This window comes from Aethalodelphis obliquidens, unplaced genomic scaffold (genome assembly GCF_003676395.1).
Source record: "Aethalodelphis obliquidens isolate GAN/ISIS:26980383/991018 unplaced genomic scaffold, ASM367639v1 scaffold3, whole genome shotgun sequence".
In the NCBI taxonomy this organism is placed as follows: Eukaryota; Metazoa; Chordata; class Mammalia; order Artiodactyla; family Delphinidae; genus Aethalodelphis; species Aethalodelphis obliquidens.
The window spans coordinates 87749186-87764537 of record NW_020837947.1 but is presented as its reverse complement, the minus strand read 5'-3'; the positions used below and the strand labels follow the sequence as shown (position 1 = coordinate 87764537).

The following is a 15352-nucleotide window of genomic DNA, read 5'->3' as shown; positions in this document are numbered from 1 at the left end:
TTTTGGTTCGTTGTAAACACCTTCATTCTGCGCACTTCTCTCCTGCCACCTTAGTTAAATTTACTGTCATCTCCAGCTTGATCTATTGGGAGAGCCGCTCCACCCTTCTTGCTTTCCAGTTGATTTTCTAATCTACACTGAAGCTCAAGTGATCTTTGCAAATGAAAGTCTGATCATTATGCTATCCTTTAATGGCATTCCCTGTTGGGATAAGAACCTAGATTCTTTAAGGTATAGAGACTCCCTTTCCAGCAGCCTTACTGGGAGTGCTCTCCCCTCTCCTCCAGCAGCACTGACCTTGTTAGGGTTTACCCTTTTCTTACAGAACATTTGCGTGCGTTGTTTTCTTGGAAAACTTGCCCGTCCCGCTCCACCTACTCTAGGTAACTCCTGCCCATCTTTCAGGTCTCGGATCAAATGCCACTTCCTCAGAGAAGTCTTCCTTGATTCCACTATTGCTTTAATAGCACTAGTTTTCTCTCCTTCACAATATTTATCTCATTTTATAACTCTATAGTCATGTCTGAACAAATCTGAACAAATAGGATCCAGCATGTGTATGAAAGTTTCAGTGAGGCATTCAGAGGAAAAGCAAATGCAACTCTCCATGCCTGGGAAAAGAATGTAGCCCTACAAGGTAAGATTCCTTCCAGAGGGCGGCAAACTGTTTAACATAGCAAAACATGTAGAAATCTTCCTTGAGACTGTATTTTCCCTTCCCCCTAACATTTCACAACCAATATAATTTTCCCTTTTCTTGTCCAGGGAGATTTCTTGACAAGTGGTACTCCTACATGCGTGGTCCACACTGTCTCACCTCCTTCCAGCACCCAATGTCTGTTATTTTTCCTCCCCTTTGTGGTCCACACCAGGCTATTCAAGGATGGTTGGGAGACCTAGCAGCTCTAAAGTCACGCATCTCTCATTTCCACCTGTATGAGCCCATGCAAAATACGGTTGTCTTATTTTTAATCATTTTCCTCATAGAGAATTTCTAGTGAATATAATCTACGTCATTACATCCGTGATTATTTGACTAACAGCTGCCTTATCCACCAACTTGTAAGTTTCATGAGAATAGGATCTGTGCCGCTTTGGCTCAACATTTTATCCCCTGCACCGTGCACAGTGTCTGGCACAGAAGATGCTCATAACTAATTGTTCAGTTAGGAAATTCCTTTTGTATACTTGTGGGGTGAGATGACTCAGTATTTCTCAACAATGAGTTTTAGGCTGAAAGCAAAACAAAACAAAAACAAAAACATCTTTTCCCTGTAATATACATAAGTTTAAAAATTTTCCCGACAAAAGGAAGAAATTCAGTTTATTCATGGATTTTCTAACATAAACACCATTTTAAGCCTAAAGAGAGAAGCTGCATTATGAGATTTTAGGTTATATATGAAAAAATTAAATACAGATTGAATCATCTACATTTTTATACCACAGAACCTAGAACAATGAAATATAATTGATATTAAGTTTTAAAATTTATAACACTCCGAATATACTTTATGGCCTGCAAGTGGGCACAAACGTCTTTCACAGGATCATGGAAGAAGTTTCTCTTGCTACTTGTAGCATGTTCTATAGTAAATAATCCTCAATAAAGAGCTACGTTGGAATAAAAAATGATTAGGAAAGCTGAAGCTGTGATCTGTAATATTACTGGCCAAGTTGACAACTAGAAGAAAGATCAAGGAGGATAGCTTCAGCCAAGGAAGGCTAATCTTAACGCGACTTTGCTTGTATGCTCTTGTTTATTTCTCTTTTATTGTTCAGTTGTTTGAATATGCTTTAACTTTACATTGTGGCTGACGAGGCTTTTTCAATACACATTTATCTATGAGGATTGTAACCACATCAAGATGAATTCAGGCTATCTGTGATTAATTGGTGCTTAACATAAAATTGATTTTGTATCAAAAAAGCTCATTTTAAGGTATTAAATATTTAGCAGAAACAGATAAACAAGTGCCGAGGTTTATCTCTTTAAAATTTCTTTCCATAATCAGAGATCTAAAATCAACTAGGATGGTTTTTAAGTTATTTTGTTTTAACTTTTGCACTATTTGAAATTATTCAAATTAATAAGCTCTAAAGAGAAACAGAAACCTTGTTAATTGAGAATTTGTTTTTCTACATATGAAAACCTAACTGGCTGCTGATATCTAAATTTGTGGCTTTTGACGTTGTGTATTAAATGTTTGGGCATTTTTACCAATAGCTCCTCTCAGCAGAGGATCAGCTAGAAGGCTTGGTTAATGTTTATATCAGACATAGCTCTTAGAGAAGGTCAAAGTATGGGGCAGTCACCTGTATTTTATGCAACTTTAAATGAAACATACTTTACCACCTGATTATTAATAAACAAGTTTATGCCTTTCATCTTATAATTACCTTCAGGTTAATCCAAGTCTGAGAATGTAGAGTATAGATTTAATATTTTAAAGTTTTCATGAGTTCCTTACATAAGTGTCAAATGCAGCACCAGTTATGACATGAAACTAATCTATTTTCATCTTTGTTAATAGTGTCTGAGGGCATAAAAAAGGAAAATCTTGACTGTTATGAACTGAAATACAAAGCTATTTAGATGTAAGAAAGTGTTCTCCCTCTCTCCTATGTGTGTTAATGTAAATGAGCTTTTTATTTTATACACATAAATATAACTATCCAGTGTACTGATTATAAAACTATAGCACAACGTTCTTGGCCAGTCACAGTCCTGAATATCTCTTGATTTTCTGCCCTTATCATACAAAGGTTAACCTTGAGTTTTTATGAGCAATACAACTTAATATGATTGTCTTTTAATGTCTCTTGATTTAAAAATAGAAATTTTCTGTTTGTACATGATTCTCCCATTTGGCATTTTCACGGGGAGATTTAAATCAATCATACATTTAAAACCAAATATCAAATCTCAGGAGAGCAAACCTCTTCTAAGAGATTTATCTTTTTCCTTTGAAATTATCATCTCTTCTCCTTGAAATTATTTTGAAAGTATTTTACCAGTGCCTTGAGATGGAACCACTTTTGTCTAATTCTCTGAGAGTCTCATTATTTAGCAGCATAATGAGACACACCTTTAAAAGAACTCCTTATACTAGATTGTGAAAATCAGAGCATCGTTTTTGTTCACTGTTGAAACAAAATAAACTGATTTATTTATCATTACCAAAATTTCATTTTCTGAGAAACAAGTTGAAAGAAAATCCAAATGTAAACATTTAAAAATATTTGGCAGTAGAAATGTAACTATATAGGCAAATGTCTTTGTCAAAGTTCTGGAGAAAGATATTATGAAGATGGAAATCAAGAGTTAGCAATAAAAACTCAAAAATCAAAATTTCAAACTGAAACATACTAAAATATTTTTATTTCATATTATGATAATTTATGCAATTTTTATAGTTAAAAAAACATTTTTATAAACTTATTTTGGAACATGGGTCCCAGGTTTACTATTTAAGTGACTGAATAACTTAAAGGAATTTTTTTGAATTATAAATGTGGATGGATTTACTGGGAATATATCAGTCATGGCTTCCTTTCCTTCATCTTTTATATGCATATTTTGTCCATTTTGACATAGGACTATTATGCATAGCTTCAACCTCTTTTTTTGATGGGATTGTTATAAAGTTGAACATATGCTATATTTGGACTTTGCTAACTGTAATTCTAACAAAGCTCTTGCTATTTTGCTAACATTCATATTTAGGAGTCAATTCAAAGCATACATTTGCAGTGACAATAGAACAAAAAGATCAAATGTTTACATATTTTATAGACTAAGTGACTTAAAAAAATACTCTATGACACATCACTTAAGAGCCTATTAGGAATTCATTAGAATTTTTTTTTTCCTCAGCAAAGATCTTGCGAACTTTACCTGACTCTGCTTTTAAGCGTTGGGCAACGTAGAATAGGATGCCATCTGCAGTAAGAGGCTGGAACTGCAATTGAATATGTGTCTTTTTTCGAACAGGAAAGGAAGCAAAAGACATCCAGGATAATTCGTGGCTTTTGAAAGATGGATCACTTATAGACAAAGCTTAAAAAACAAAACAAAACAAAGACCTGAATTTCAAAAGTGTATTGCTCATAAATACAATAAATTCACATAGTTTTGTCATTTAAGAACTTACCTTCCAAGAGTTGCTCCCAACTGAACACATTGAACCTTGGTAACTCTGTTCTAATCCCACTAACTAGAGGCCAATTAAAAAAACCGTCTGTGCTCCTTTTGTTTGGTACTGTGTGACACAAATCCTCTGCTCCAGGTTGCATTATAGAAAGACTTCAGATGCATAGATTCTGAGAATATCTTATTCGTATCTCAAAAATGTGAGATTCTAGGGAATGTCTTACATTAAAAATGCTTACATTAAAAAAGGTTCAAATAGGGGAAGATAGAAGCCATCACTATATGAATTATTCTTCAGTTTCTATATATCTGATTAAAATATAAAGTGTAATCAAGTCAAGAGATATTTTAAGTGATTATATATATTTTTTAATTTTTTCTTTATTATTATTTTTGGGGGCTGCGTCTGGTCTTAGTTGCAGCATGCGAGGTCTTTGTTGAGGCCTGTGGGCTCCTCTAGTTGTGGTGTGCGGACTCCAGAGCATGTGGGGTCCAGAGTGCATGGACTCTGTAGTTTGTGGCACGCGAGCTCTCGTTGAGGTGCGCGAGCTCAATAGTTGTGGCGCGTGGGCTTAGTTGCCCTGCAGCATGTGAGATCTTAGTTCCCTGACCAGGGATCGAACCCGAGTCTCCTGAATTGGAAGGTGGATTCTTTACCACTGGACCACCAGGGAAGTCCCTAAGTGATTATATAAATCGAAATAAATGTCAGTTTACTTGGCATTAATTTAGGACCATACCTCTGCAGAAGGTGCTAACTCTTGGGTTTTACTTCAGGTTAAGCATGAGAAAATTATTTCAATATGAATTGAAGTAGAATCATTTATACAGATTTATAGTCCCTCAGATATTACTTGTTGCTTCTGTGTATAACTGACCAGATGGGAATTATGAGACGAAGAAGGAAAGTTCTGAACACTTGGCAGTTTTTATCTCTTTACAGAGTCTATATTCCTTCTTTCTTTCTCATTTTATAATGTGACAGTGCTTCTTGTGTGTGTGCTGGTTCACCACTTACCTTGAGCCATTAATCTAGTTATTTTGCCTTTTCTCCCTCTGGGTCAGGCCTGTACTAACTGTTGTCTTTCACTTTTAGGCTGATAGGTATCTGGTAAGTGTTTACCCCGGAGGCATTTGCTGATTTTTAAGCAACTACATCATTCATTTTGACTTATTGCAATTCAGAATGGCAGAGATTAGAATCACCCAGGGTAGTTGCTAAGGATGCAAAGTTCTGTACCTCATTGCTAGAGCATCTGAATTATTAAAACTGAGATCTGGTCTAGGAAGTATATTTTAATAAACATCCAGGTATTTCTGACTTAGGTGTCACTTGAACCATATTTTCATAAACACTGAATTAAAGTTTATATTAAGAATATAGAGAAGGTTTAAAAAGTGTGTCCTTTTGAAATTATTTTTTTAAGTTTTACTAAAGCAAGACCTATTTATTATAAGTCATTTAAATAATACGGAAGAGTGTAAAGTAAAAAGATGAAATGTCATTCTTCTTTCTCTTCTCTTAATTCCCAGGAACCACTATTAACAGTTTATTGAATATTATATAGCCAGGCCTTGTTTTTCAGTGCACATACAATTAATGTGTGTGTATATCTAGTATCTGATTTATTTCACATAAATGAAACCATATTATATATAAACTATACATAATATACTTGCCTTTTTTACTCAATAATCTTCTTTATGAAACTTTGACTTAGCGTGTTTTGCCTATTGGTTCTTTTAAATACTTGCACAGTATTTTTAAAAAATAGACTTGGTTAAAAATAGTCCATGGTTTACCTTAGTGTTCATTCTTAGTGTACATTCTGTGGATTTTGACAAATGTATAGTGACGTGTATCTACCATTATAGTATCATAAAGAATAGTTTTACTGTCCTAAACATCTACTGTGCTTCATTTATGTACCCTTCCCTTCTCCCCTCCCTCTGGTAACCACTGATATTTTTATTGTCCTCATAGTTTTGCTTTTTCCAGCATGCCATAGAGTTGGAATCATACAGTCTGTAGCCTTTTCAGATTGGCTTTTTTCAATTAGTAATAGGTATTTAAGGCTCCTCCATGTCTTCATGGCTTGATAGCTCATTTATTTTCAGCGATGAATAATATACCATTGTTTGTAAGAACAACAGCGTATTTATCCATTCATTGACTTAAGGACATCCTGATTGCTTCCAAGTTTCAGCAATTATGAATAAAGCTGCTGTAAACAACCGTGCACAGGTTTTTTGTGTGGAGATAAGTTTTTAACTCACTTGGTTAAATACCAAGGAGTGTCATTGCTGGATCAATGGTAGGAGTATGTTTAGTTTTGTAAAAATTGCCCACTGTCTTCCAAAGTAGCTGTACCATTTTGAACTCCTGCCAGCAGTGCATGAGCATCCCTGTTGCTCTACACCACTTCTGGCATTTGGTGTCGTCAGTGTTTTTGATGTTTGCTGTTTTAGTAGGTGTGGTATCTCACAGTTGTTTTAATTTGCAGTTCCTTAATGACATATGATGCAGATCATTTTGCTTATGCTTATTTTCCATCTGTATATCTTCCTTAGTGAGGTGTATGTTCAGATCCTTTGCCCACTTTTAAATTGGGGTTTTCATTTTCTTGTTGGTGAGTTTTACAAGTTCTTTGCCTATTTGGGATAACAGTCCTCTCTCAGACATGTTTTTGCAAATATTTTCTCCCAGTCTGTGGCTTGTCTTCTCATTATTTTGAAAGTCCTTTGCAAAGCAGAAGTTGTTAATTTTAATGAAGTCCAACTTAATTCTTTCTCTCATGGGTCCTGCCTATGGTGTTGCATCTAAAGTCATCACCAAACTCAAGGTTATTTAGATTTTTCTCCTATCTTCTAGGAGTTCTATAGTTTTGTATTTTACATTTAGGTATACGATCCATTTTGAGTTAATTTTTGAGAAGAGGATAATGTCTGTGTCTAGACTTTTTATTTATTTATTTTTTTGCATATGCATATCTAGCTTTTTCAACACCACTTGTTTGAAAGACTATCTTTTTTCCATTATATTGCTTTTGCTCTTTTGTCAAAGATTAACTGACTGTATTTGTGTGGGCATGATATTTTATAGAATGGATATAGGATAATTTCCTTAGCAGTTCCCTCACTGAAGGACATCTCAGCCATTTCTTCTGGTTTCCCATTCTATTTCTCTGGCTGCATGTGCCTCTGTCCTCTAAATTTTATAATTCCTCAGTGCTTTCCTAGCTTCCTCCCTCTTTTTTTCTTTCTCTTGGTGATCTCTCATCTAGTTCCATGTGCTCAAAAAACATATCACAGCTCCTTTAAAATTTATATCTGTCTAAACATTTTCTCTGAGCTCAATCTCATATAGCCACCTTTCTCATTGATAACTTGTCCTGGATATCTCAGTCATATCAAGTTTAACACGTTTGAAATTGTACTGCTCAAAAATATTCCTCCCCCAGACTTCCTCAGATCAGTAAATGGATCCCTTATCCATTCACAGCTCTGTACAGAAAACTGGTAGTCATCCTAATTGCACTCTCTCCAACGTTTCCTCTGCCTTTGCCAGGGTAATGCATCAGCAGGTCTTGCAGATCCTGTCTGGATGATATATTTATGTCTGTCTACAACTTTCCATTTCCATTGCCACTATCCAGATTGAGGTCACTATCACCTCTTGATTAGACCATTACAATACACTCCTAACTGACCTTTCACTTCTCTTAACCCCCTCTAATTCATTTCACATAGTTGCCAGAGGAATCTTTTAAAAACATGAATTCGGGCTTCCCTGGTGGCGCAGTGGTTGAGAGTCCGCCTGCTGATACAGGGGACACGGGTTCGTGCCCCGGTCCGGGAAGATCCCACATGCCGCGGAGTGGCTGGACCCGTGAGCCACGACTGCTGAGCCTGTGCGTCCGGAGCCTGTGCTCCGCAACGGGAGAGGCCACAACAGTGGGAGGCCCGCGTACTGCAAAAAACAAACAACCAACCAAAAAAAACCCCATGAATTCATTCCCCTGTTTATAATCTTTAGGGATTTTACTTAGAATAACATGCGGATTCTTTACCATGGCCTCTGAGGCTTTATATGATTTGGTTTCCTGTTAAATCCCCGACATCATCCCCATCTGCAGGTCCCCCAGGTATCGTTATGCAGATGGTACACTGCACAACTCCATGGGGTGCCATTCACATTTCAGTCTATGTGAAAAGTGCTCCCTGGAGATGTTCAGTGAACAGCCTGCATGGTGGCCCTGTCTGTCCACTTTCCTCCTTGTTCATTAAAATCCATATACGCTGGCCTCCTTTTACTTCTGGATATATCGTCATTTATCTTCGGTTAACTTTAACCACTCTCATATTGATAGACACTTGGGTTGCTTAAAATTATTTTGTTATTGCTAATACTTCTGTAGTGAACATACTTGGTTATACCTCCCTGTAAACATGTAAGAATGTTTCTCGTGTGTAAATATGTGAGAAATAGAATCTCTGTGTCATAGTCCAAGTGCATTTTTAGAGTTAGTAGATGCTACGAAAGTCCCCTCCAAAGTTGTCTGCACCAATCTATACTCCAGTCTGCAGTGGGTGACAGAGTATGCGTGTCCATATCCCCACCCACACTTGAAATTATTCACATTTTTAACTTGGGGCAATCATACAGCATTTAATTAGCAATTTGCTGATTACAAGTGAAGTTGAACTTCTTGTTTGAGTATCACACATTTGGATTTTCTGTGACTTTTCTGTTCATGTCTTTTGCATGTTTTTCTATTGGATGTGAAGTTTTAAAAATTTATACTGTATACCAATCCTTTCTTATATATTTTGCAAACATAATCTCATTCATTTTTCTTTGGACTTTGCTTATGGTTTGTTTTGTTATTCAAAAGTTTTATTTTTTATTCACCAAACTACTTGGTTTTTTAAATTATGTCTTTTGCTTGTAGTGTCTTGTTGTAGAAATCCTTACTCATCTCACAGTTACAGTCTCCTTTATTTTATTTTATTTTATTTTTTGCGATACACGGGCCTCTCACTGTTGTGGCCTCTCCCGTTGCGGAGCACAGGCTCCGGACAGGCAGGCTCAGCGGCCATGGCTCACGGGCCCAGCCGCTCCGCAGCATGTGGGATCTTCCCGGACCGGGGCACGAACCCGTGTCCCCTGCATCAGCAGGCGGACTCTCAACCACTGCGCCACCAGGGAAGCCCTACAAATTATTTTTAATACTGCCTAATTTTTCATCCACACCTTCTTCCAATTAAATAGTTGTTTTTTATTTCCATTTGTGATCCACCATTACTAGGTATGCGAACTTGGGCAACTTACTTAACCCTCTGTGATTCGGTTTTTCTGTCTCTCAAATGGAGAAAATCTGAGTACTTCATAGGATTGTCGTGAAGGTTAAATGAGTTAATATATTTAAGGAGCTGTGCCCAGCACATAGTAAATATTATGTAAGTGATTACTATTATTATTGTTGTTGTTTTCTTCAAATTTACATTTAAAAATTAACATTATATTCTTAAATTTAATTTCTCCTTCCATCGACTTAGAACATATATATTGGCTCCCTTCTGTGTAAGCTACACTTGCATTTTCCTTCATCTGTCCTTCCGATTTATGGAAATTAAATTAAATTAAACCTTAGGAGGTTTCTCCTGAAACTGTTGTTGATACTGGCTCAGTGCCAGAACCAGGAATTCTCTGTGCACATGTGAGCTCGTGATAAGACAACTGACCACCCCACCAGCCCTTCTCCAAAAAAGTGACGAGTAAGAAACTATATGTAAAGGTCACTGAACTAAAAATCAAAAGAAATAGATTTTATTAGTAGCTCTGGCATTGTATGTCTTGAAAAGGTACTTAATACAGACTTATTTCTTTTTTTATATAATGCGGAAGACTTGCTTGACTCTAATAGCTTATTATTTAATTAAGTATTCAATCATATTTAGAAAGTACTGGGAGAAGTAAATTTTCTAATAATGGCACACATTCAAAATATTGGTGTGAGATATTTAAAAAGAGGTATGTTTTTATTTACCAGGCTTCAAGAAGGGAGTAGAACAGGAAAAATACCTAAGTTCTCTATGACTCAACTGTTTCTTTTACGGAGTAAAAGAGAGCGAAGGGGAAAATTGACAGGGCCATACCAGCTGCTGAGTCATTGAGTAATTTCCAATTATTTCTTGTATGCCTACTAACTCCTGAAAATCATCAGTTTATGGTGAAGGTATTCCACATGTATTTTGAACCATAAATGTAATACTTCCTGATTTCCATCTTCTAGACTTGCTAACCACTGACAACCCTCCTTATCCCACCATAGGCAAATGTTTGTGCTAAGACTTCCACTAGGTTCCCAGAAGTAGACTTAAAGGATTTTGGCTGACTGTCAGAGGTGTTAACAGTAAAACAAACAAATAAAAATTCCTGGTGCTTTCATCTTTGTGGGTAGAGATATTGAGCAAACTAAATAAATATGTAATATGCCAGATGTTGATACACATCTGGCATCTGTTGATACACAGATGTTGATACACAATTTTTCTAGAAAGAAAAATTAGGGGATGTGCATGTAGGCTCAAGGAAAGTGATATTAGAATAAAAGCCTCAAGGAGAGGCCTATGAGGATCACTGGGGAGGGAGGGAATAACAAGAGCAAGGCCCCGTGGAGGGCTCTTGTCATGATCAAGGAACAGGAAGGAGTCGGTGTGACTGAAGGGCAATAAAGAAGAGGAGAGTTTTAAGGGAGAAGGTCAGAGGGGTTATGGGGACCAGATCACATTGTAAAGAACTGTGAAGTATCTGAGATTTTATCTGCTGGCAGGCTAATAAGTTAGTGTGCCAAATTTTCATGGATGATAGCAGAAAACACGAAACTCCTGGGTCAGAAACAAAGGACAATTTATTGCTCACAGTATTAGCAATAGCCAGAGTGTCAGAAATTTTGTTTACTTAGAGAGGAAATCTGAGGTCAGAGACACAAATTTTTTATAATGGGCAGTGAGCATGCTGTGGTGCTCTGAAGGAAGGCAGTATCTCTATCTTCCAAGGATGTTCTTTACATAAACATACTGGAAAAGATAATCCAAAACAAAAGCAGCAGTGCCTGTGCTCAAAAATTGTGCAGAAACCTGAGAGATCCATAGGAAATTGTCTACACATGGATGGCCCTAAAGTCCATCATAAAGACTTTGGCTTAGACAGAATGAAATTGGAAATCACTGGCAAGTTTTGAACAGAGGAGTGCCACGACTTGACTTAAGTTTAACCATATCACTTTGGTTGCTGCACTGAAAGTGACAAAAGCGGGGGTGAAAATAGGGGTCTCCCTGTCAAAGAAGTGATTACAATAATACTGGTATGAGATGATGGTGGCTTGGATCAGAGAAGTAGAGTGGAAGTAGTGAGAAGTGGTTAGATTTCAAACCTCTTTTAAGGTTAGAGTTGACAAGATTTGCTGAAAGATTACACGTGGGAAGAAAGAAGAAGAGGAATCAAGGATAACTGCAAGCCTTTTACCCTGAGAAACTGGAAGGATGATGTTGCCGTTAACCAAAATGATGGGGACTGTGGGAGGAGCAAATCTTTTGGAGAAGCTGTCGAGCTCAGGACAGCTGAGATGACTTTTAAACTTTCAAGGCGGTAGTCGACTAGGCTGAGATATGATCTGGAATTCAGTAATTAACAGTAGTTAATAAGTCAAATGACAGAAATCAGTAAGAAATATAGAAGATTTAAACAGCACAATCAACTAGTTTGATATAATGAATGTGAAGAACACAGCACTTCCCAATGCACATTCTTGTAAAAAAACACGTGAAACGCTTACAACTATTTACTATATCCTGGGCCATAAGACAAGTCTCAATAAATATCCAAGGAATGATATTACATCCACATGTATAGATTTGTACAAAGCTATGATTCAGAGGAAAAACAAGCTAACCCTATCAGTAGCAGGTAGCACTAGGCCTTATGATGATTAGTTTAATCTTCACCTCTGAGGCTTTTTTTTTTTTTTTTTTTTTTTAGTGTATACCACATTTGCTGTGTCTGAGCTTATTTTTGAGGTGTTTAAAAGATCATTTTGTCCAATAGAAACAAGGACACTTAAAGTGCTGAAAGTGCTAAAAAATTTTTTTTTTAAAAACCCAGTTATATAATGAAAACAAAAAGGAAAATAACTTTTAATAATTTATTTTGAAATAATTGTAAACTTATGGAAAAGTGGCCATAATAAAAAGAACTCCTATATCTCCTTCACCCATATTCTGCAGTCGTTTCTATTTTATTGAATTTTTTTCTTCTCTGTTACACACACACATGCACACACACCATTTATCATTATTAGTCTTTTTTCTGAAACTTTTAAGAGCAATCTAAAGATGTGATGCCCCATCCTTTCTAAATATTCCAGTGATTATTTTCCCCAAACAAGGATATTCTCTCATATAATTAGCACACAAACCTCAAAACCAGGAAATCAACATTGGTACAATACTACCATCCAACTTACAGACTCAATTCAAATGTCATCAACTGTCCCAACAGTGGCTATTTCCATGCTGATCCAGGATACCCTCCAGGAATACGTGTTGCACTTGGTTGTCATGTCTCTTCAGAGTCCTTCAACCTGGAACAGTTTCTCTGTTCTTATCTGTGTTCTAGGTCTTGCATCCTTAGATTTTAAAAGGTCTTACATTCTTAGGATAATTGTCCACTTAGATTCATCTGATGTTTCTGCATGACCGGATTCAGATCATGTAATCTTTGCAGAAATACCAAACAGTGATGCTGTGCACATGAAGAGGTACACAGTGTAGACCCACCTTTTTACTGGTAATGCTAATTTTGATTGCCTGCACATATTTGTCTTTGACAGGTTTCTTCACTTTAAATTCTCAATTTCCATTTGCAATTAATTTGTATTTTGTGGGAAGGTATTCCAAGATTTTATCCATATCCTGTTCCTCAGCCAGCCACCACCTTCACTGACAACTCCAGCTGGAATCAGCATTCCAGAGATTGTTGCCACATGTTGATTCTCTATTTGTAACATTCCTTTTGCAGTTATTAATTAAAATTCTACTAATAAATAAATCTAAGGAAGATCTCTCCTCTTTCCTTCTCTCTTTCCTTCCCCCCTCCCTTCCTCCCTTCCTCCCCTCCTTCCTTCCTCCCCCCTTCCTTCCTTCCTTTATATTAGTATAGTCTCATTATTTTTATTCAGTGGGTATTAATCCATTAATATTATAATTAATATAATTATAATTAATTTGTTTCTCAAACTCTTACTCATTTGACAAGTTGGAGCCCCTTCAAGCTAGTTCCTGCATCATTTTCGCTTGAGTGGGTTTCCTAGGAAACAGACTCTGCGGTGGAGATTTGTGTACAGGAGTTTTATTGGAGAATGCTCTTGGAAACAACACCTGTGAGAGGGTGAAGGCAGCAGGAGAGAGAAGCTGGCAGCTGATTTCATGAGATCTCTGGAGCTGGGATGACCCTTCAGAGTTACTTCACATTGAGGCATGGTGGCCAGGCCTTTGAGGCACCTCTCTCCCCATTGCCCACACATCAAATAGTCATTAGATTCAGGCTGTCGCTGGGGTGGACAAGGCAGTTCCCTTCAGTCTTGGGGAGGGACTCAGCTTTAAGCTACCTGCAGGCAATTTTCCCAGCAGTTGAGGTAGTGAGTACCTTCATTTTGAAAGGGGAATGGGAATCTGCATTTTGCACCATAATATCCACTTAAAGAGTATTTAACATTGGCTTTTTATGGTACTATGTTTACTTTAAGAATTAGAAAGTAAATTTCTTAACCCACTGATTATTGGTGCTGAAGATTATAGGAAATTTTTCAGCACTTTCAGAACCACAAAAATTCCAGAAAAGATAAGTGTTTATAATAAAGCATAATCCTAATTAGGTTAAAATTCTATATTTTGGATGTTAATATGAGGCCTTGCCTTTTTTTTTTCAAAATATCTCACTTGAGGTGCTGCACATAGGCTCGCACCTCCCATTTCTCCCACTGGCTTGAAATTCTTGTAACTCAAAGCTGTGTGCTCAAGAATTTCAATGCCCTGTGTTCTTAGATAAGGGATGGATCTATTTAAATAGATAAGACAGATGAAGATCTATTTTTAAATGACTGTGCTTTTTTGAAACCATGAATAGATAGTTGATACCTTTTAGTGCTGAATTAGGATGATTTTGTACATTAAATTCTTACAGCTCAAGTAGAGTACTAAAAGTTTTGATGCCTTTTAGATGTGAGTGGGTCCGCCCACGGAGACAGGTAGAAGCCATAAATAGGACTTCAAAGTGTTCTGATTCAGTGGGTAATATGTTCACTCTCATTAGAACAGCAAGACAAGGAGAGACATGGTGTTCTTTTTTTCCCTTTAAAACTGAACTTGATATTAAAAAATGATAATATGTGCCCAGGTCCATGGTAATTCAAAGACAACTTACAAATTAAAATTAAAGTATGCTTGAACCTAAGCAAGACACAGAGTATGGATATAAGGAAAATAAATATAATGAAAAAGAAAAAAGCAGCTGCTGAAATATACTGTATTTATAATTCAGGTATTTTCATATTTCCCTCTTTGATGTGTGCTATTTGAGAGCATTTTACCACTTTCAAAACCTGAAGTAAGAAAATGATGACGTGTTGACAAAGTTTGCTGCTCCTAATGCCTTCAGATCTGTTCATACCACCACCACCCCCCTCCGCCCATGAGAGCTGCCTCAGCCGGCAGCCAGTGGCTTTCACCTGCTCCAGAAAACCTTCCTGTTGGGGACCTCCTCCATCATGGCTGGAGCTCAACTGCTGGCTTTTCTGCAGAAGTGTGGAGATGTCTCTTCCTTTTTATTCTATGCTTGTTTCAAGAGTATCCAATCAGTACCTCTTCAAACCTCAATGTCTTCCAAAATCTTTAGTAAAAATGACTCTTCTAGTATTTTTAATTGCAGCCTCCTCCACTTTCCCATGCTGAATTTGGGGATATATAACTTGGGAGACAAATAGGCACAAAACTAGCAGATCAATCCAATTAGAAAATATCACCCGGCCCACAGATTCTGCCCTGCCCTTCCATCTGACAACTCGGAGGCTTGATTAGGAGGTAAACTTGTCTGCCTGACTTTCTTTGAGATAAGTAATCCAGGAAACTTCTCAGTGT

At 36.9% G+C, this 15352-nt stretch overlaps 1 protein-coding gene across 1 annotated transcript in view; it reads right to left on the bottom strand.

Moving 5' to 3' along the window:
• EYS (EGF-like photoreceptor maintenance factor) overlaps nt 1–15352 on the bottom strand; it is a 1677823-nt gene that overhangs the window by 2388 nt on the left and 1660083 nt on the right. Inside the window, exon 40 of the mRNA XM_027093793.1 lies at nt 3899–4060. Within this exon, the coding sequence (XP_026949594.1) occupies nt 3899–4060 (162 nt within the window). The remainder of the gene's footprint in view (nt 1–3898; nt 4061–15352) is intronic.